This window comes from Delphinus delphis, chromosome 8 (assembly GCF_949987515.2).
Source record: "Delphinus delphis chromosome 8, mDelDel1.2, whole genome shotgun sequence".
NCBI lineage: Eukaryota > Metazoa > Chordata > Mammalia > Artiodactyla > Delphinidae > Delphinus > Delphinus delphis.
Genome location: NC_082690.1, coordinates 103,163,515 through 103,183,554, shown reverse-complemented (window position 1 = coordinate 103,183,554; position 20,040 = coordinate 103,163,515). Strand labels below are relative to the sequence as shown.

The 20,040-nt window shown below is 52.0% G+C and overlaps 2 protein-coding genes across 5 annotated transcripts; both read right to left on the bottom strand.

The window, feature by feature from the left end:
- Window positions 1–379: 379 nt before the first annotated feature.
- SNX15 (sorting nexin 15) lies at window positions 380–8,643 on the bottom strand. Of its 4 annotated transcripts, none has more exons than XM_060019205.1 (8): window positions 8,447–8,643; window positions 6,192–6,227; window positions 5,852–5,972; window positions 4,422–4,537; window positions 4,151–4,319; window positions 3,694–3,864; window positions 1,220–1,477; window positions 380–948 (listed from the first exon to the last, which is right to left on the bottom strand). In XM_060019205.1, the coding sequence occupies exons 1-8, from the start codon at window positions 8,543–8,545 to the stop codon at window positions 842–844; spliced, it is 1,077 nt and encodes a 358-aa protein (XP_059875188.1). In that variant the 5' UTR covers window positions 8,546–8,643; the 3' UTR covers window positions 380–841. The 4 variants fall into 4 exon arrangements, with proteins under 4 accessions (XP_059875188.1, XP_059875189.1, XP_059875190.1 ...); XM_060019206.1 differs by having other exon boundaries at window positions 3,694–3,837; XM_060019207.1 differs by lacking the exon at window positions 1,220–1,477.
- A 4,160-nt stretch (window positions 8,644–12,803) lies between these two features.
- ARL2 (ARF like GTPase 2) lies at window positions 12,804–19,249 on the bottom strand. Its single transcript, XM_060017501.1, has 5 exons — window positions 19,135–19,249; window positions 15,888–15,998; window positions 15,630–15,792; window positions 14,069–14,149; window positions 12,804–13,237 (listed from the first exon to the last, which is right to left on the bottom strand). Exons 1-5 carry the CDS (start codon window positions 19,197–19,199, stop codon window positions 13,103–13,105), a joined length of 555 nt encoding a protein of 184 aa, XP_059873484.1. The 5' UTR covers window positions 19,200–19,249; the 3' UTR covers window positions 12,804–13,102.
- Window positions 19,250–20,040: the final 791 nt, after the last annotated feature.

Below are 20,040 nucleotides of genomic sequence, written 5' to 3'. Positions count from 1 at the left end.
TCCGGTTTGTAGTCCCTTCCGCAACCAATCGCTTTGTAGGAGAGGCGGGGCAGGAGTGGGGCCACGCCTTCCCAGGCTCCAGCCCTCTGAATCATCACGGTTTGGCTTTGAACCACGGGCCCGGAGTGCGTGCACCCTCTTTGGTTCCTCTTCACCCAATAACCTGGCTCAAGGGGCCTTGCTGTCATTCTCTAATGTTTCCCTGGAGACTCTAATCCCTATTTTCTAGATCAGGGGTCAGCAAACTTTTTCTGCAAAGGGCCAGAACAGTAAATGTTCTGGGATTTACAGGTCGTAACCAGTCAACTCTGCAACTATTCAACTCTGCTGGTGTAGTGAAAAAGCAACCATAGACAACACGTAAACAAACAAGCCTGGTTGTGTTCCAATAAACTTTTATTTTTTTAGATACTTACATTTCATGTAATTTTCACCTGCCACAGAATATTATTCTTTTGAATTTTTTCAACTATTAAAAAAAAGTAAAAACTCTTCTGGCTTGTGGGCCTTACAAAAAAAGGCAGTGGGCCATATTTGGGTGTGGGACATAGCCTGCAGACCCCGGTTCTAGATGGATAAACAAAGAGCCTAGGGACCAGAGCTGCTGCTCACATATCAAGATAGAGATAGGCAGGATCAGACTTGTGAGTCCCTGATTCCAAGGTGGCAGGTGTGGTCAGGGAGCTGAGAATTCATTCTTTGTCTCATTCTTGGTCCAGTTACACACAGAAATGGCCTCTGGAGTTACAAGACCAGAAGATCAGGCCAGGCACCAGGGAGAGGAGAAGAGGGTGGCTGGCAGTGCTGGAGCTAGAGTCCTGGGAAAGGGTCCTCTCCCGTCTCAGGGTGGAAGCTGGGACAGATGCAGGTGCAAGATTTCCTCTGCCCGCTTCAGGTACTCAGCCGCCTTCTTCTTCACACCCTCCCGGCGGGCAGGTGATGGGTCACCTGTGAAGACAGAATGGCTCAGCAGAGATACCTGGGTTCAGAACCCCTGGTCTAGCCCCTTACAGTTCAGAGCATCACCATGTGTCTTTCCCTGCTCCCTGGGAGGCAGATATATTCTCCCCATTTTACAAATAAAACTGAGGCCACCCAAGGTTATACAATTGGCCAGTGAGGAGCAATTCTGATCCTTGACTTGTTTTTTACTTTCCTCTCTCTTCACTGCACCAGCCAGTACCCCAGGCCTGACCCTCCGCCCTCCAGTCCCGCTCACCAGAAACTCCCTGAAGCAGGATGTGCACACCATCCCGGTAACCCTGCAAAGCTGCAGGGTAGGCGCCTGCCTTCTCATCCCGTAGGGCCTGGGTGATGAGCTCTGTGGCTTCGCTCAGATAGGCAGGGGCGGGCCCTCCTTCCTCGTCCTCTTCCTCCGCCTGCCCTCCTGGCTCCCAGGGTTCCTGGTCCAGTCTTTCAGATTCTGCCTCCAATGCTGCCAGCTCACCCATGTGGGTAGGACTGGGGCCTACACCTTCTGCAATCAGATATGGAGGACTCAAGCCAGACTGGACCTTCTATTCCCAGGGCCTGCTGTCCATCCCCAGACCTCTCTTGCCCACCAACCTGTCCTGGGTTCTTCAGTGCCTGAGCAATCCAAAAGCCACTTGTACATAGCACACTAGCCATGATCTATTTGATTGGTGGAGTTCGTGTACTTTGGTGAAAACACCCTTACTTCCCTAATTCATTGTTTCCCTTTCCTTCTTTCTTTTTCTTTCTTTCTTTCCTCCTTTCTTTCTTTCTTTTGAGGTATAATTGATTTACAATATTATATAAGTTTCAGATGTACAGTGTAGCCTAATTCTTTCTTTAGGTACACATTAACATTAGCTTGCAAGCTCTGGGTCACTGGTTCTACTTCCGTCCTGACTACGCTTGACCTATAAATCCAAGAATTTCCTCCATAAAGTTTAACTGAAGGATGCTAGACCAACTATGCCAGGTCAAGTGCAGAAATGCTCCAAGCCTTGTAATCTTAGGATAATGGATCCAGAAAATCTCAAGGCTTTTTTAAGGTTTTACAATTTCAGTTGAGGCCCCCAAATGTGAAGACAGGGGGTGGTAGGTATTCGCACATTCCAGACAGAAGGGCTCTCATATCCTCTAGGACTGGCAAAGAGATGGTTAAAGATGCCCTCCATAGCTTACACAAAAGAAGGCTAGAGATTTGGTGAATCTTTGATGAAAGGGCCTTTGAAGGGAAGGTGCAGGACTGGGAACCACCGCTGCACACCACCGGCCTGGAGAGGGAAGGGTGGGCCTCTCTCCAACCCTATCCAAGGGACCCCATGTGGAGACCAGGGGCCTCTTACAGGAAGGGGAGGTGACATCTCACTTCCCAGTTGGACTACAGCCCTCCCTGTGTTGCTAATGGAGCAGAAGACGGAAGAGCTCTTGGGATGCCCTAGTACTTGAGTTCAAGAGCCTGGTGTATGTGCTGAAAAGAGAGAGACGAGCGCCGGCTCCTCGCCTGGAGAATTCACGGTGAAAGGCTGGCTGGAGGTGCCCACAAAGAGGGGCAAGGGTAGAAGGCAGCATCTGAGTGAAGTGCACTTCCAGGCCTGGTGTGGGCAAGGGTTTAGGAGTTTGTCCGTGGGCCAAGGGAATGTCTCATGGGAGCTGCCTTTGAGGAGTCTTGACAGGCTCCTGCCCAAGCATCTGGGCACTGGGTACCCCAGGGGGTTTGGCTGGGGCAAGGCAGAGTATCTGGATGCCCGCCCACCTGTGGCCGGTTCATCAGCCATGGTGACACCACTCTTGCCTTTCCCCTCCAGTCCCTTCTTTCCCTTCCCCAGCCCTGGGAGCAGGGCAGGGGGATAAGAAGAACAAGAAGAGTAAAAGGACAGTCCTCACACCCTTGTCACCATGGCCAAGGGCAGTCAGGCCTGAGCTGGCGGGGACGTGGATGGGAGAAAAGTGGATGGGAGACTGAGGTCCCGATTTGGATCGGACCTCAGAAAGCTAAGGGCCTACCCAAGAGGTCACCAAGGGAAGCCAAAAAATGGGCTTAAAAAGACTGCTGCGGAATCCAGAATGAAACTGCTGCGTGATGATCCGGAAGTGCAGTCAGCCACTTCAATACCCCAGTTTCAGTAACAGCATAAACTTGGAGAATTTTAAAACGGAAAGACCCCGTGTCTCAGAGCCTGGGATGGTCAAGTCCCTGATCTGACAAGGAGCTCAGGACCAGGGCCTCCATGGGGGGCCTTCCATCTCTGGTGCCGTCACATGTCAGTGGCTGCTCCAGGGGCCTCCTCTGCTGTCCTCTGAACCCAGACCTCCCCTCCCTTGACCAACAGGGCCTCTTGGCAGAAGATCTACAGCCAGACCCCAAGCTAGCCAGGAAACCCCACCTCGGGCTTCCAGCAAAGGAACCGAAATCCTCCCGGGGCACGGTGACATCCTGCTGGTTCCACAGCTTTCTCAGGGAGAAGATGCCATGGTGGGAAGTGGCTCACTTCCTCCGTAGTTGCTCACTGTACAGGACCGTCCAGCTCGCCAGCATGGGGAAGGTCACTGCTTCTAATTCTCACCAAGGCTGCCTTTCGCCCACAGGGGCCGCCTTTCTCAGATTTACACGGGCAAGGCGAGGCCAGCCACTGGCTGTGCCCGCCTCTGCCTCCCTGCCCCTAAGGACCTCCTGCCCAGCTACCGCCCTCGCCCCACCCCTCACTTGTCCCAACTTGTTACCTTCCTTGGAGAAGGGGTCAAAGAGGGCAAGCTCAGCCTCGGTGAGGGGGCCTCGGCCGGGGGAACTGGACGCCTCCTCGGTGCTCCCACAGTTAAAGAGGAGATCCAGGGCCTCCTGGGCAGGGCTGGATGGCAGGGGGTCCACTGAGGAATAGATCATTGGGGACATGCCTGCTTTTATTATTTCCCAGCTTTCAAAATGTAATTACCCTCTCACTGTATCCTTTCAGCAACCACAGGCATACATAAGCCCGTTCTTAGGGTCTGTGCCCATTTTACAGATTAAGAAGCTAAAGCCCAGAGAGGGAAAATGACCTGTGCAGAGTTCCTCAGCAGGATGGTGGTAGAGGAGCTGGGAAACACCCCAGGCTTTTCACTGAGGAGGGAGTGGTCCCCACCCCCCATATACACATGCTCTGGGCCCTCCAGCCCTGGCTCCTTCTCCCACCCCATGTACCTGGCACCTCCAACTCCTCGAGGCCCCTCCTCTCTGCAGGGAGCGGCTGGGGCAACCAGGGCTCATGAGGCTGCACCCGGGGTTCGTCAGGGGGCGGTGTGGGGATCAGAGGGGGTGGCAGGATATGCACGTCTCTGGACATCTCGGAGGGCCGTGTCACCTCCCCACCCTTCAGGAGAGAAAGACCAGCCACGGGGAGTCACAGGGTGCACCCTGGTGGGCAGGTAAGCTTCCCAGGTGCGGAGGACGGGGGAAGAGCAGGTACACATACCCGGAAGAACTCCTTGAGTTGGGGGCTGTTGTTGAGTGCGGGGATGTGCACAGTAAAGCGAAGCAAGTCCTCGGCCCCCTTTCGCCGCTCCTCGATCACCGAGGCTTCAAACCGGCCTGCACCCGCCAGGACAAGGGGCAGGGAGAGAACAGTGACCCACAAGGGCTTCTGGCCCCCAGGCCACTTTTCCTGGTTCTGAGGAGCCCACTGCCCCCCTCCCCATTCTCCTAGGAATCTTCCTTGGCTCTGCCTGGGGTGAGGGTCTTGCAAGGAGGGACCAACCTCCCTATTCATCCATTTACCAGATGTTTGTTGAACACCTACTATGTGCTAGGTTCAGAAGGTGAATGAGAGAAAAGCAAGGTCTCTGCCCTCATGCATATCACATCCTAGACAGGGGGAAGCAGGCAACCAACAGGAAACAGATAATTACAGGTGGTTTTGATGTATTAGGGAGGAAAGTAAGACTTAGGGGAGCTGACTCACCCAAGGTCACACAGCAAGTAGCCCCATTTTTACAGTTTCACTGTTCTGGTCTAGGTATCATGTAGGGTTATTTAACTCTGGGCTAGTTATCATGCTGTCAGGGTGGGGAACCTGCTGTACTTCGCATTACCTGGCATAATCTACCAGGAACGAGCTTTCACCTTGCTACAAAAGAACATGTCCTCTGAGTCTAGAGATACACGTAACAAGGAATATGAGCCTCACGTATAATTTACGATTTTCTAGAAGCCACCTTTTTTCTTTTTTTTGGCCGTGCTGCACCAGCTTGTGGGATCTTAGTTCCCCGAGCAGGGCTCAAACCCGGGACCACAGCAGTGTAAGTGCCAAGTCCTACCCACTGGACCACCAGGGAATTCCCGAGAAGCCACATTTTACAAAAGTAAAAAGAAACAGGTTAATTTTAATTATACACTCTATTTAACCCAGTATATCCAAAATATTCTCATTTGAACATGTAATCAATATGTAAATTACTGAGATAGTTTACATTCTTTTCTCAGTGTGTATTCGATCAGACAGCACATCTCAGTTCAGATTAGCCACGTCTCTGGGGCTCCTCAACCACAGGTGGTCCGTGGCTGCTATTTCTGGACAAGCACAGGTCTAGAGGAAACACTGGCTTGTGGCTTGGAGTTCAGGTCCTGCCACTTACAGGTCAAGCCCCTTCATCTCCCTGAGCCTCAGTTTCCTCATCTTGAAAATGGGGCTAATGAGAACAGGAATGTTAAAGGGCTCAACACACAATAAGGGGAGAGCAATTTCCCCATCTGTCAAATGAGGCCATCTCTAAGGGCCCTTCCAGCTGTCTGAAACACGTCTTTGCCAGGAGATTCTGGGTCCCTCTATCCAGCCCTCACCAGCAGGGGTCCCCTTTGCTCAATGCCCTCTCCATCTTTGGCCTGAAAGCTGGGATCAAGACTCACCAAACACCTGGGCGCGGGGGAAGGCAGGGAACTCCTCCAGGCGGCGGAAGAGGTTGCGGTGGGTATAGGCCAGGTCTCCATGCAGCTTTCGAAAGTCACTGTACCGCTTCCAGACCACCACCTAAGAGGGACACGTGACTCGACAGGGCTGAACAACAGTAGGAAGTGGCCTTCCCCACCCCCAGCCTGGCCCCACGCGGTGTGTGCATTAGGGCACAGCACCCCCTCCTCCCAGGGCCAGCGAGGAAGGGGGGCTGGTCTCCTGGCAGAGTTACCCCCGTCCCTTTACTGTTTCCAGATCTGGAATTACGAAATGGTCCCTTCCTCCCAGGAGGCTCACCTCTTTGACATCCTCCGGGTCCCTCTTTGAGATGAACTGAGGAAGAAAGTTAAGAACCAGTGAGACCAGAGATTGACATCGCAGACACCCCATCACCCTGTAAAATCGGGGCCACCTCCTAGCCACCTTCAAAGGGGCAGAGCGCTTTGGCCAGTGGTATCAAGGTGTCCTGGCTTTAAGGCTTTGAGTGTAACTTTTAGCAGTTTTTCTACCATGCACCTTAGTTTCTTCATCTGTCAAATTGTTACCGGTCCTTGGACTCTTTAATCAACAGAAATTGATGAGGCCAGCTGAGAAATTCAGGCACGGCTTCATTGGGACCTAAGGCTTTACTGGTTTGGCATGGAAAACAAGTAACATGTGCCCTTATCCGCTGTCTCCAAGGAGGGTTGACTGTTTCCTTAAATGGGGTGAGGGCAGGGGCAGATCTGTGGGTTGGGCTGGAGGGGCGGCTTAGGTGGTCTGCCCACCCCCTTGGTGGTGCTGTGTGCGGGGACCATGCGCAGTACCCTGCTTCTGCTCCAGGCACCTCAGAAGTGGCAACTGGTTTGTGGTCTTTTTGTATCTTATTGTTCATAACTGCCTAGGCTTTGCAGGCATACAGTTATTTTTAGCCCCTTATAGTTTCTTTGTTTTTTCTGTTTGTCTAGGTGTAAGTGCAAGCACTCCAGTAAAGGGCCCCAGGTCCCTAAAGGTCCATCTAGAGGACTCCATTCTCAGCCCAACTTTTATCTCAGGTCCTTCAAAGGGCCAAGTCCCTGCATCTTCTTCTGAAAACAAAGAACCCCAAGTTCTCTAAAGAATGAGGTTCTGTCCCAGGAGCCACTTCTCCCTTAAAGGAGGAAGCCTGTGTGTGTGAACACTCCCAGACACAGAAGAAACCCTCACTGGGGTTGTGACCCAGAAAGAGCAGACTGGTGTCTTAGGTGGAAAAAAAGACTCCATTTTCATTATGTTACGTTCATAATAATAAAAAAAAAAAATCCTACAGTTTGAAGTAACTTTGACAGTTTTCAAAACATCTGTTCATTATCCTAGACCCCAGGGAGGCAGACATGATTCACATGCCCATTTAAAAGATGAGGAAGTAGAGGCTCAGAGAGGGGACATGACCTGTGGAGGGACTGCTAGCAATGAAACCCTGGACTTTGCTTTTCACAACAGACTTGCCTAAAATATTTTGGATAAAAGAAACTATATTTAAAAAACATTGAGGAGGACTTCCCTGGTGGCACAGTGGTTAAGAATCCGCCTGCCAATGCAGGGGCCACGGGTTCGATCCCTGGCCCGGATAGATCCCACATGCCACGGAGCAACTAAGTCCGTGCGCCACAACTACTGAAGCCTGTGCACCTAGAGCCCGTGCTCTGCAACAAGAGAAGCCACCACAATGAGAAGCCCGTGCACAGCAACGAAGAGTAACCCCCGCTCACCACAACTGGAGAAAGCCCGCGCACAGCAACAAAGACCCAACGCAGCCAAAAATAAAAATAAATAAATTTCTAAATCACTTTGGAAGTCTCTACATTTTTGCTCCACTTTAATAGTCATTAATGCACCAGTTTAATATTTGCCTACTTCAAAATTGTAAAAGTACAAAAATTTTACAGTGAAAAATCTTCCCTAGGCAGTTCTTGTATATCATTCTACAGATATTGTTATACTGTTTTTAATTCTTTTCATGATTTCCTCCGTCTTTATATATGCTTATAACGTTGTTACTGCTTCATACATCAACTTCAGTCTTTATCTATTGACTTCCTGCTGTGTGAAGAGGCTTACTCCTTAATTTCTTTTGACCTGTATGAATTTTTAGTCATACACAAAGCATTATTTTTTTAAAAATTAAAAGTAATTCAACTCCTTAAAGGGCTTTTATATAAATATCAAACAAACCAATAGATAAAACTTACTCCAAGAGATTGGAGAACTAACCAGTATTTGAGTTGAGCCAGAGTTTTCATGTTAACTTAAAAGAAATTCACAGCCTGACAGATAGATGTCACGCGTTGCGCGTGGTCACCCACACCTCAGTCTGGGAACGGCTGTCACGCCCTTTTAAAAAGGCACCGCCCTCCTATGGCCCCGCCCCTTGATGGCTAAAGAAGTAAACTAAGGCCCTACCGGCACCTCCCCTTAAAGGGGAAATCCATATCTGTCGTCTAACATGGGAGCTTACAGCAGCGTCTTGCCTTAACGTAAAACACGGCCCCCCCTTGTTAAAAGGGCAAAGTCCCCGCTGGGCCCCACTTCACCTGAGCCGTCACTTTGTACTCTGTGTAGCCCTTTGGGTGGGTCCGGGGGTCCGAGACTGTGTAGTGCCGCAGGAAGTCGTCCTTCGCCTGGCGGGACATGGCAATCGAGCTGGAGCAGAGCTGACCGCCGGCCTCCGCCTCCTCCACGCCGCCCCCGCCCCTGCCCCTCCAGGTCAGTCTCCGCCAGCCACAGCCTCTCCCGGGCCTGCGCCCTTCGTCCTCGGGCCCAGGGAGCTGGTCGCAAGTGACAGTGCAATTCTCGGCCAGGGCGCTTGGCCAAGGGAGCGTCTAAAAAGTCCTCGGTTGTTGGTAAAGCAGGAACTAAGTGATTTGAGAATAAGGATTGGGGAGGTTGGATCAACTCAGGTCTGCTTAGAGATAAGCCCACCCCATGCGATCGTAAACCCTCATCACATATCTCCAAATGACTTCTCCTTTGCTTCCCAATTCCCTTCTTTCATCCATCCACCCAACTTTTATTGTGTTCAGTATGTGCCAGACATTGCCAAGTCATTCCCCTGTCTCCTTCCCGAGGATTCACTAAATTCACGTTTTCTGGAAAGGTGGGGGGAGCAAAAAGAACTCCAGAGAAGCACAATGGCGTCATGGGTTCTGAAGTCACATGTCTTACTAGCTGCAAAAGATTCCCTTAACTACTCGAGCCTCAGTTTGTCATCTCTAGAATGGGGATGTTTATAATAGAATCTACTGCAGTGGATATTTCTTTTTCCTTTGTTGGTCTGTCCAGCGTTCACCCCTGCCTCTTTCTGTTAGCACCATAGCACCAGATCTTTAGAGGTAGTTCGCTAGTATGTGCAGCCCTCCAGCCTCTTAGTCCAGAATCCGAAGATGCCCGCCCCTTTCCTTGCTCCAGGTCCCAAGTGGGGGTGGGGGATTCCCTCCTGAAGCCTTGAATCTTGAGTGAGGGACAGAGGGCACAGTGCCTGGCAAGGGGACTAAGTTGTTCCTTGAGTACAGTGCTGGCTGTGGGTTTGGCTGCCCAGCCTTTGGAGCACTCTGTTTTCTAAGCCTGGATGTCCGACCTCCATCGAGATGCCATGAGTTCCCAGTATCCTTCCGAGAGAGGCTTTTTCTGCTAAAGACAGTAATCTGTGTCTGGGCAAACCATCCAGGACCCTGACTGATACTGCTGAAACCGAGTGGGGCCTGGGCACAGAGGCCTCCTTTTGTCCACCATTTCTTTTAGGCAAGACTCCAGCCTCCATGACCTTTCCTGAGTTCCAAAGGGCGGATTTGAACAGTTGCTCATCAAGGGAGGAGCAGCCAAGAAACCACCTGAGGCGAGATTAAAGGGACCAGAGAAGCTCACCCAGATTGAGATGACCACCTGAGATTAGCCTGCTTACGCCCTTATCTTGTCAGAGACCCCACCTTTTCTTTTTTCTTGTTGTTAAATTTATTTTATTTTTTATTTTTGGCTGCATTGGGTCTTTGTTGCTGTGCGCGGGCTTCTCATTGCAGTGGCTTCTCTTACTGCAGAGCACGGGGCACAGGCTTCAGTAGTTGTGGCACACGGGCTTAGTTGCTCTGCGGCATGTGGGATCTGCCCGGGCCAGGGCTCGAACCCATGCCCCCTGCATTGGCAGGCGGATTCTTAACCATGGCGCCACCAGGGAAGCCCAGAGACCCCACCTTTGAACCACTGTTTTAAAACCCTCCATCAAATCCTCTGGGGTCGGGGCACATAGTTTTTCGAGACAGAAGACCGATGTGTTCCCCTTTGCCTGGCAAAGCAATAAAGCTATCCTTTTCTACTTCACCCAAAACTCTGTCTCCGGGATTTGGTTCGGCACTGGTGTACAGAGAGGCCGAGCTTTTGGTAACACCACCACCACCAGGTTTCGAAGCTTGAATGCAGTACCATGGGTGAAGCGCTCATGGCTACTCTTGTTACTGGACCTCAGATGAGTGGGCGCTGTAACTGCAGAAAGAAACACAAAGCAAACTCTCAAATCAGACTCCTGGGAGCATGCAAAGAGGGGAGTACATGCAGGAGGTGTTTGGGATGGAGTGGTGTCCCCTCCCACAGCCCACACCAGGGCTCCTCTGGAGACCCCTTTAGACATCCGCTCCTGGTCTTCAGAGTTCTCTCAGCAGGGCTGTGGCTCCAAGTTCCCTTCTTGCCCATCATTCCCTCCCTTCCCTTGCCCAGATGAGTGAGTCAACCCAGATCAGTGGATGGCTGAGTTCACATTGATTGGATCCTACTGGTTCAAATAATGATAATTATAGCTGACATACAGTGCTTATGACACACAAGGAACCCACCCATTTGGTCCTCCTCCCAACCCTAGGAGGTAGGTGACACTATCTTTAACCCAAATGGGGAAACTGAGGCACTGACAGGTTAAGCAACTTGCTCAGCGTCAATCAGTGAGTGGCAGAGCCAGGGTTTGGCTCTGGAGACTGGGTGTCCACTCACCGCAGGGATGGAACCTTGGGGACCACAGTGCCAGTCTTGCACAGAGGACAGGGCAAGAGGTTCTACATTTCTACACTGAAGGACAGTTTATGTTCTAAGGTTGTCCACCCAACATCCATTTCCCTTCTTCCACGAGGGATCCCAGTGGCAGTCTACGAGTAAGTCAGTATCTCTTCCTCGCCTTTCCCTTGGGAAAACTGACCTTCCCTCATAAACACATTAGGTTCCCTCTATCTGGCACTTGAATTTCAAGCAGAGAAACAAAGCCAGAATACAATGGACTATTACTCAGCCATAAAAAGGAATGAAATTGAGTCATTTGTAGAGACATGGATGGACCTCAAGACTGTCATACAGAGTGAAGTAAGTCAGAAAGAGAAAAACAAGTATCATATATTAACGCATATATGTGGAATCTAGAGAAATGGTACAGATGAACCAGTTTGCAAGGCAGAAATAGAGACCCAGACATAGAGAACAAACGTATGGACACAAGGGGGAAAAGGGTGGGGATGAATTGGAAGATTGCGACTGACATATATACACTAATATGTATAAAATAGATTAACTACTGAGAACCTGCTGTATAGCACAGGGAACTCTCCTCAATGCTCTGTGACCTACATGGGAAGGAAATCCAAGAAAGAGGGGATATGTGTATACATATAGCTGACTCACTTTGCTGTACAGCAGAAACTAACACAACATTGAAAAGCAACTATACCCGAATTAAAAAAAAAAAAGAAAAAGAAAACAGGTTAGTAGGGTGTAGTGGCTAAGCATGCTGGGTCCAAATCCCAGCTCCCCTGCTTCCTAGCTGGGTGGCTTTGAGTAAGTCCCGTAAACTTCTGGAGGCTCAGTTCTTATACAGATGGGGACACTAAGAGTCTGTCCTGCTTGGGGCTGTTCTTCAATGTGACGGCAAGTGAGACTGCTTCAAACCGAACCCTACAGAGTAAGGCCCCGCTGGTAGGACCACAGCAGAGGGCCCTGTGAAAACATCCGTCTATCTTGCCACCTGGATGGAGGCCCTGGCATCCCCGCCCCGCACCAGTTCCCATTCTTTCCCAGCTTCAGAGAGTGCCCTTTAGCCTTCAGGGAAGGCCCCTTCCCAGCTCCGCTCTTGGTGAGCTAACCTGGCTTGATGTCCACATCCTTCACCGGAGACCTTACCCCTCTGTGCTTCCCAAGAGCCCTTGCTCTGCTTTCTTTTTTTCTTCCTGTAATTATCTCTACTTGAACCAATGCTGCCTCACAGGGCTGTGCAGGTTGTCTACTGCACATGGGTTCCTGGCTGCAGTGGGAAGTTGGGAGCTGAAATTCAGCCCATGTTCCAGTCAATAAGCTGCGAGCCCTGATGTGGCGGTGCATTCCTTTTTCTAATTCATACCCCCTGATGGTAGCAGTTGCTCTAGTAAACTTTCCTCCCATCCTCTCACCAGAAAACTTCTACTCATCCTTCACTCTCAGCTTTTTTAAAAAATTAATTAATTAATTTAGTTGCATCATGTCTTAGTTGCAACCGGGGGGCTCCTTAGTTGCAGCAGGCAGTCTCCTTAGTTGCGGCTCACAGGCTCCTTAGTTGCAGCATGCACGTGGGATCTAGTTCCTGGACCAGGGATAGAACCCAGGCCCCCTGCATTGGGAGCGTGGAGTCTTAACCACTGCGCCACCCAGGGAAGTCCCAACTCTCAGCTTTCATGTCACCACCTCTGGGAAGTCCACCTGGACCCTTCCAAATGCAATTACACAGCGCTGTCCTGTGCTTCTATAATTCTTTGCCATCCCTTTGACACAGCGACAGTTAACCCTCTGACTGAAATCATCTGTCCCTTTCTGTCCCCCACTGGACTGTGGGTTCTAGGCAGTCTCTAGAGCTGTTGAATCAACAAATGACTCAGCCAGGAATGGGAGCGAGGAACAATTTATTCTCACAGCTGAGCGAATGGCAAGGCTCACAGCCTCGGTAGCAGCAGAGGCAGGCCCTCCCAGCCCCAGCCCTCTCCTCTTGGTACAGCAGCTGCAAGCAGGCCGGGTCAGGAGCCAGGGTGACAGCCAGGGCAGCAGCCCTCCTGCCATGGGAACTGGCTGGCCACAGCGCAGCAGTCAGCAGCAGTAGCAGCAGGTTACAGGGTGGGCAGGGGGTGTTAGCTGGCCTGGCTGACTCCCATCCCCCCACGGATGGTGCCTGGTGAGGGCCTGCTGGGAGCGCCTCAGTCAGCCATGAAGATGCGGCTGGAGATGTCATCCAGGAGCCAGTCGATGCCGGGCAGCAGGTTTTCCCCAGTGACAGCGCTGCAGCCCTGGATGCACCAGTGGTGGCTACGGATGGAGTCCAGCTCCAGGGCCTGGGAGGGTAGAAGGTGATGGTGGGCCCCAGTAACCACAGGCCCTGCCCACCCTCAGCCCCTGCCCTCTGCTGGCCCAGGGGAAATGCATGCCTCCCTCAAGGGCCTGCTTTGGGAAGCCTCCCTTGACCCCTGGTGAAGATGTCAGGGCCCCAGGGCACCCAGGCTCTCTGTACACCGCCACGCCAGTACTATCCCTTAGTAATGAGATGGCAACAAGGGCTTCCGACATTGTGCTATGGGCCCTACAACAGCCCCATAAGCCAGGGATGTGTTGGCCATTTTACTGAGGAGGAAACCTCAGAAAGGTTAAGCAACCTGTGTAAGGTCACACAGCTAGTAAGTGGCAGAACCTAGATTCTAACCCCACTCTTTCTCATTCTGGTGTTCAAGCCCTAGAATAGGAGTTAAGATGCAACCTGGGGTTACACAGGCCTGTGTTTAAATCCTGGCTTCTCTGCTTACTGGCTGTGTGACCTTGGGTGAGTTACCTAACCTCTCTAAGCCTGCTTCACCATCTGTAGAATGATTATAAGAGTTCCTACCTCATGAGGTTGCTTTGAGAATTGAATGAGTTAACCTATGCAAAGGGCCTGGCACATAGAAAGCACCCACTGCTTGTTGGCTACTGTTATCCTGTGGAATAATCTATTTGCAGGTCTGCCTTCCCCCAGGTTGTGGGGCACAACTATATCCTATTAATCACTGAATCTCCAGTATCCCAAATAGGTCCAGCCACACAGGAGGGGCTAATAAATGTTTTTTAAATAAATTAACAAAGAAATGCGTGCCCCTTTTCCTCCGTGAGCCTGCGTCAAGGCCTGGACTCACCTCACGGATATCATTAGAGGACAGTGCTCCGGGCAGGTCCTGCTTGTTGGCAAAGATGAGGAGGGTCGCTCCAGCCAGGCGCTGGGGAAGAGAAACAGAGGGGGTCAAGGGGGTGCAGGCTCAGAGGGCAGCCTGGCCCCTGCACGAATCACCCAGAGCACCTGGGGTCAGAGATCAACCTGGAAGCTCAGGGCAAGGTCCCGCGGTAGTTGCGAAGGCACAAGCGGGGTGGGTAGTGTGGAGACGGCCTTCGTGCCCAGCCATTTATGGGGTGGAGGGAGCCCTGGGCTGGGCTGAGACCCTGGTTCCAGCCCAATCACCAGCCCAGTGGGCACTTCTCTCCTCCATGCCTCACATTCCTCTTCCATAAATGGGGAGGGGGTGATGGGTAAGATGCTCCCCAGTTCTAGACTGCTCCGATCTGATGACCTGACATGCACAAGGAATGCGACTGTCCCAGAGGCTATGGAACAGGCTATTTCTGTTGGAAATGACCTTTCCCTCTTCCAAGTTCATGTAGCCCTCTAACTGTCCCACTACCCTGACAGGCCTCACTCTCTGCCTGTGATTCCAGTTATTTCCATATATGTGTTTGTGACTGGGAGTTCCTCCATGTGGATGGTGGATCTGGCCCTTAAAAAGGGCCATGACATGCCAGCCCAGGGCTGAGCATTCAACAGCCAGGGTCTCACTGGACCTGCTCGACACCCCTGTTTATGCCAGTTGTCCCTCCATAATTATTAACAGCTCTCTTTTACTCTCAAAAGTGTCCTGGTTTTCAACTAAATGAAGTGTAGTAACCTGGCTCAAACCCTGGAACAGAGAAAGGACATTAGTGGAAAAACTGGTGAAATCCAAATAAAACCTGGAGTTCAGTTAATAGTAACTTACCAATGTTAAGTTCTTAGTTTTGCCATTTGTATGGCAGTTCTGTAAGATGTTCACATTAAGAGAAGCGAGGTGAAAGGTATATGGGGTATCTTTTTACTATCATTGTAACTTTTCTGTAGATCTAAAATTTTATTTAAAGAAGAGCATTTTGGCCCAGACAATAAATTTTAAGATCGCCATAATTATAATGCCCATCTGAGAGATGAGGCAGTGGAGATTCAGAGAAGTTAAGTGCCTTGCCTGAGGTCACACAGCGAAGAGTCCGACTGCTGAGCCAGGTTCCACTGCTTCCCAAAGCTTCACACACTGGCCTCAAGTCATCCTCCCTGAAGCCCAATTCAAGGTGCAGAAACTGAAGCTCAGGGTGGTGAAGCAGTGACATCGTAGGGATGTAAACTAATGTCTCCATCCACAGAGTGTCCTGCTCAAGGCACTGTGGGCCTCCCTAGACCAGGTGTACAGGTTGTCTCTGCCTCCACAAGGGTGCTGGACACGTGGTGAGGGCTCAGTGAAGGAACAGACCCCACCTGAGGTGTCCCTCTGGGTTCACGACCCCCTCAGGGAATCTGCTGAGGAAGGCGTGCACACATCCACATATGCGCACAAAGTATTGGGGCCCGGACACGGGGGAAAGCCCCGCTTCCCCTGCTCAGCCAGGCCTCCTGCCCACCTCCTCCACCAACAGGTTCTGGAGCTCCCGCTGGCAGTCCTGCATGCGCTGGCGGTCGGCGCTGTCCACCACCCAGATGAGGCCGTCGGTGCTCTCAAAGTAGTTCCGCCAGTAGGACCGCAGGGACTTCTGGCCGCCCACATCCCAGATGTTCAGCTTGAATCTGGACAGGGAGGGGGTGGCTGGAGGTCAGCCTGGCCCCTCGCCTGCCCTCCCTGCCCTGCTCTGGGCGGGCCCCCCCTCGGGGACCCCGCTCACCCTCGGTGCTCCAGGGTCTTGATGTTGAAGCCCAGCGTCGGGGAGATGGTGTCGATGTCTTCCCCATTGAACTTCTTGAGGATGGTTGTTTTGCCAGCATTGTCCAGGCCACTGGGGTGTGCCAGGTTAAGGAGAAGTCCCCATGCTCTGCAGCCTGGTGACATCGTCACAGTGCCCCTCTCTTGGGGGACAAATCATTTCCCACCACATATCAAAATAAGTTGAATACATGCCAGACCCACACGATACATGTGAAAGTGTCAAGAAATACCTTATCATCTTCTGACCAGAGGCTCCTTAATTCATCCCACGACATATACTGGCGGCCTGCTCTGAGCCAGAACACCTCTGGTGCTGCGGGCGGCCTGGAGCCACAGTCCCCACCTTGTGCAGCTTACAGTCTAGGGCGGGACAGTGGCACGGGGCACACAAGTGAGAAGGAAGGCGCTGTCAGATCCCGGTGAGTGTCAGCGCAGTGAAGAGGCTTTCGGAGAGGGCCATCGAGGAGCCTCCTTTAGCTCAGCACCAGGGAAGGCCTCTCTGACCGTCTCGAGCTGAGGCCCAAACTGCAAGAAGCCAGCTTTTTGAAGGACTGGGGGAAGAGCATTCTAGGCAGAGGGAATAACAAAACAAAGTATGTGGGGGCGGCCACCCTTGCCTTTTCTGCTTTTCGAATATTCCAAACTCTTTGCTGCTGAGCATGCACACAAATGGGTAAGTTCAGCAGCAGGAGAGAACCACCCTCCTCTTTCCTTCGAACACTTAAGGGGGCCTGCAGCTGGGAGCGGGCGGGAGGACCTCTCCGGAGACCCCACCGTAGTCCCTGATAATTGGCGGCTGATCGTCCCCCCTCACCCGCCGCAGCTCCAGCATCCATGCTTCCTTCTCCACTGGATGCTTCCCGTCAGCTGACAAGAAGCAAACAACACCCTCTCTCTTTTTTTTTTTTTTTTTTGCGCGGCATGTGGGATCTTCCCGGACCGGGGTACAAACCCGTGTCCCCTGCATCGGCAGGCGGACTCTCAACCACTGCGCCACCAGGGAAGCCCGAACACCCTCTCTTGATCCCTCTCCCCCTGACTTTTTCCTTTATTTCCTTCCCTTTATAGCAAATCTCAGAACTGTTGTCCATACTCACCCTCTCCAATTTCTATCCTCCTTCTCTTTCTGGAAACCGTTAGACTTTTGCTCCCACTGCTTCCCCGAAACTGCTCTGGCCAAGGTCAGTCCTTAGAGACGCCATGTTGTTCTCAGCTGGCTGGGCAGTCCTCAGCCTTCTTCCCCCTGCTCAATGAGCAGCGCTGACAGAGCCCAGCCCCGCCCCCCACTCCGGGCCACACCCTTGCCTGGGTCTCCCCTGGCCTACCTGGTCCTTCCTCCTCATCTCCCTGACCTCTAGATCTGAGCAGCCTAGGTTCTCTTCCCTGTCCACACTCCCTCCCTCAGTGATCTCATCCAGGATCACGGCTTCAAATACCATCTTTATGCTGATGACTCCCAAATTCACACGTCCCACCCAGCTGCTCCCCTGGACGTTGGTCCCTATATCCAGCTGCCTAGATGATGTTTCTAGGTTGTCTCAGAGGCATCTCACATGGCGCAAGCTGAGCTCTCATCCTCCCCCCGGAATGTGTTCCCCACACCCTTCTACCTCTCAGCAAGTGGCTCCTCATTCTTCTAATTGCTCAGGCCAGAAACCTAGGAGTCACACTTGACTTTACACTCCTTCTCACACTCATGTCCAATCCAGCAGCAATTCCTACTGGCCTACTATCAAGACGTCCCTCAACTTCCATTACCTCACTGCTTCCATCGTGATCCAAGCTCCCATAGTATCTCACCTGTGTTACTTGCAGTGGCCTAACTAGTCTCAGATCTCACCTCCTCTCTGCACTTCTCATTTAAGGAAAAGTCCCCGACTGTATGGCACAGGGAACACTACTCAGTATTCTGTAATAACCTTTATGGGAAAAGAATCTGAAAAAGAATGGACATATGTAAACGTATAACTGAGTCACTCTGCTGTACACCTGCAACAAACACAATATTGTAAATCAACTATACTCCAATATAAAATGAAAATTAAATAAATTAAAAGAAGAAAAACAAGGAAAAGTCCAGAACCAAAAGGTCCCACGTGAGGTGGCTCTTCCATCTGACCTCCTTGACAGTCCTTTGAACACACCAGCTAAGTTCCTCCTTGGAGACCCTTACACTTGCTGCTCCCTTTGTTTAAATAATTTTCCCCAGGTATCTACATGGTTCATCCCTCACCTCCCCGTCTTTATTCAACTGTTATTTTCTCAGTGTGGCCTTCTTTGACCACCTTATTTAAGCTGCATTATTCTCCGTTCATGCTATGCATTTTACTCATTTTGTTAAGGTCTTTCTCCCCTCAGCATTACTTAGAATGTCCGTGAAGTTCGGGTTTTTTGTTTTGCTGTTTTACCCCAGCCCCCAGGACAGTGCCTAGCACACAGTAGGCGCTCAATAAATGTTTACTGCATGAGTGAATTCTCTGTGCCTTTCTCAGAGTTCTTCAAAACAGACATGATGTACATTTTAAGTTATCTGCGCACAGAAATGTCTTCTCTCTTCTAGGGGTGCCCCCGGGCCTGGCACAGAGGAGGGCGAACGAGTGCAGATGACTGCTAACGAGACTCAGAAGGTCAGCGGGGCCCTCGGGCCTGCAAGCCGTCAGCCGCTGGGACACCGACTGGCCGTGAAGCAGTAAGGAGACGCACGGTTGGACCCACGGGCTGAACAACCCGCGGACTGCACACCCACTTCTCCCAGGAGTGAAGGGCGGGGCCCACACGCCCCCGGGATTCCGACCTTGAGGGCGGGGCCGAGGCCGGGCACCTTCCGACAGGGAGAGGAGGCGCCCAGGGCCCGAGAGGACAGCGGCCCCACGCTCGGGCCAGACCGACGGGTGGTAACGTTCGAGTCACCTCCGGGCCCCACCTCCCCCTACACTGGGACATCTGGTCCGGCCGCTGCGCCTTTACGCCCACACCTTTGGCCTTAGGAACGAAGCCTCCCGACCCCCCCGCGCCCCGAGCCGGTGGTACGGCCTCCTCCCGGCCACCCGCCAAAAGCTTTGGTAGGGCCCACGAGCGTGACGCACAAAGGGCAGTTGGTATGGGCCGGCCGGCAGCACATCCCGCAGCCGGTAGGGGGCGCCTGGCACCGCCCACCCGGCGGGGGCCCCCTGCTACCCTCGCGGCTCCGGCATCGGGGAGGATACAGCATGAGCAGTCGCAGCTCCCGCTCTTTCTGCTTCATCTTCTTCAGAATGGTCAGAAGCCCCATGTCCCAGTAGCCCCTTACCGGCCGCCGTTTCTTCGTAATCCCGGGACCCCTTTCCCTGCTCCTATTGGCTATCACGCCCACAGACAGCAAGCCTATTGGTGGGCTCCGCGCTTAGTCCCGCCCTCGTTCCCACGTGACTGTGAAGCTGCCTGGCTTTGCTGCGACGGAAGGTCCCTCTAGCGGCGCTGGCGGATTCTGCGCGGCCACCTGCGTTAACCCTTAGCATCCCGAGGGCTTGGGTGACTAGAGCATCGCCATTCTTTCCTTTCCAGGATCCCAGGCTCGGCTGGGAACGGAAACCTGAAATTCCTGGGTTGTATCTTGGCTGCATATAGGGAGTAGGAGTTCTGACTTAGGAGCCAGAACCAAGAGCCCCAAGGATGTTGACGTCACCCTGCGGCCACTGTGAGGCTCAGTTCCCCGGAAGCATGGTCCATATCCTGCTCATCTTGGGACTCGACATCATCCCAAATCTACCAGTTACAGGGCTTCCCTACTTTTCCTGGCTCCTGAAATCGTAGAGGGTAGCCCGGGGATTCTCCACCCAGGGTGAAAATGGCCTTTAGGGCCCCTTTGGAAATGTGTGGAGGCGTCATTGGATTGTACCGATTACAAGGTAGAGTCCCTGTCGTTTAGAGGTCAGGGGAAAGACTTGCACAAAGAATTGTCCCGCCCAAGATGCTCATTGTTTCGTTATTGAGAAGCATAATTTTCATTTTGCCGATAAGAAAATTGAAGCTCACATGGTGCTTAGCGTGATTGACATAGTGACTGACATACAGTAGGTGCTCAGTAAATATTTGTGGTTGAATGAATGACTGCAAGCGTTTGGTTCTTAACC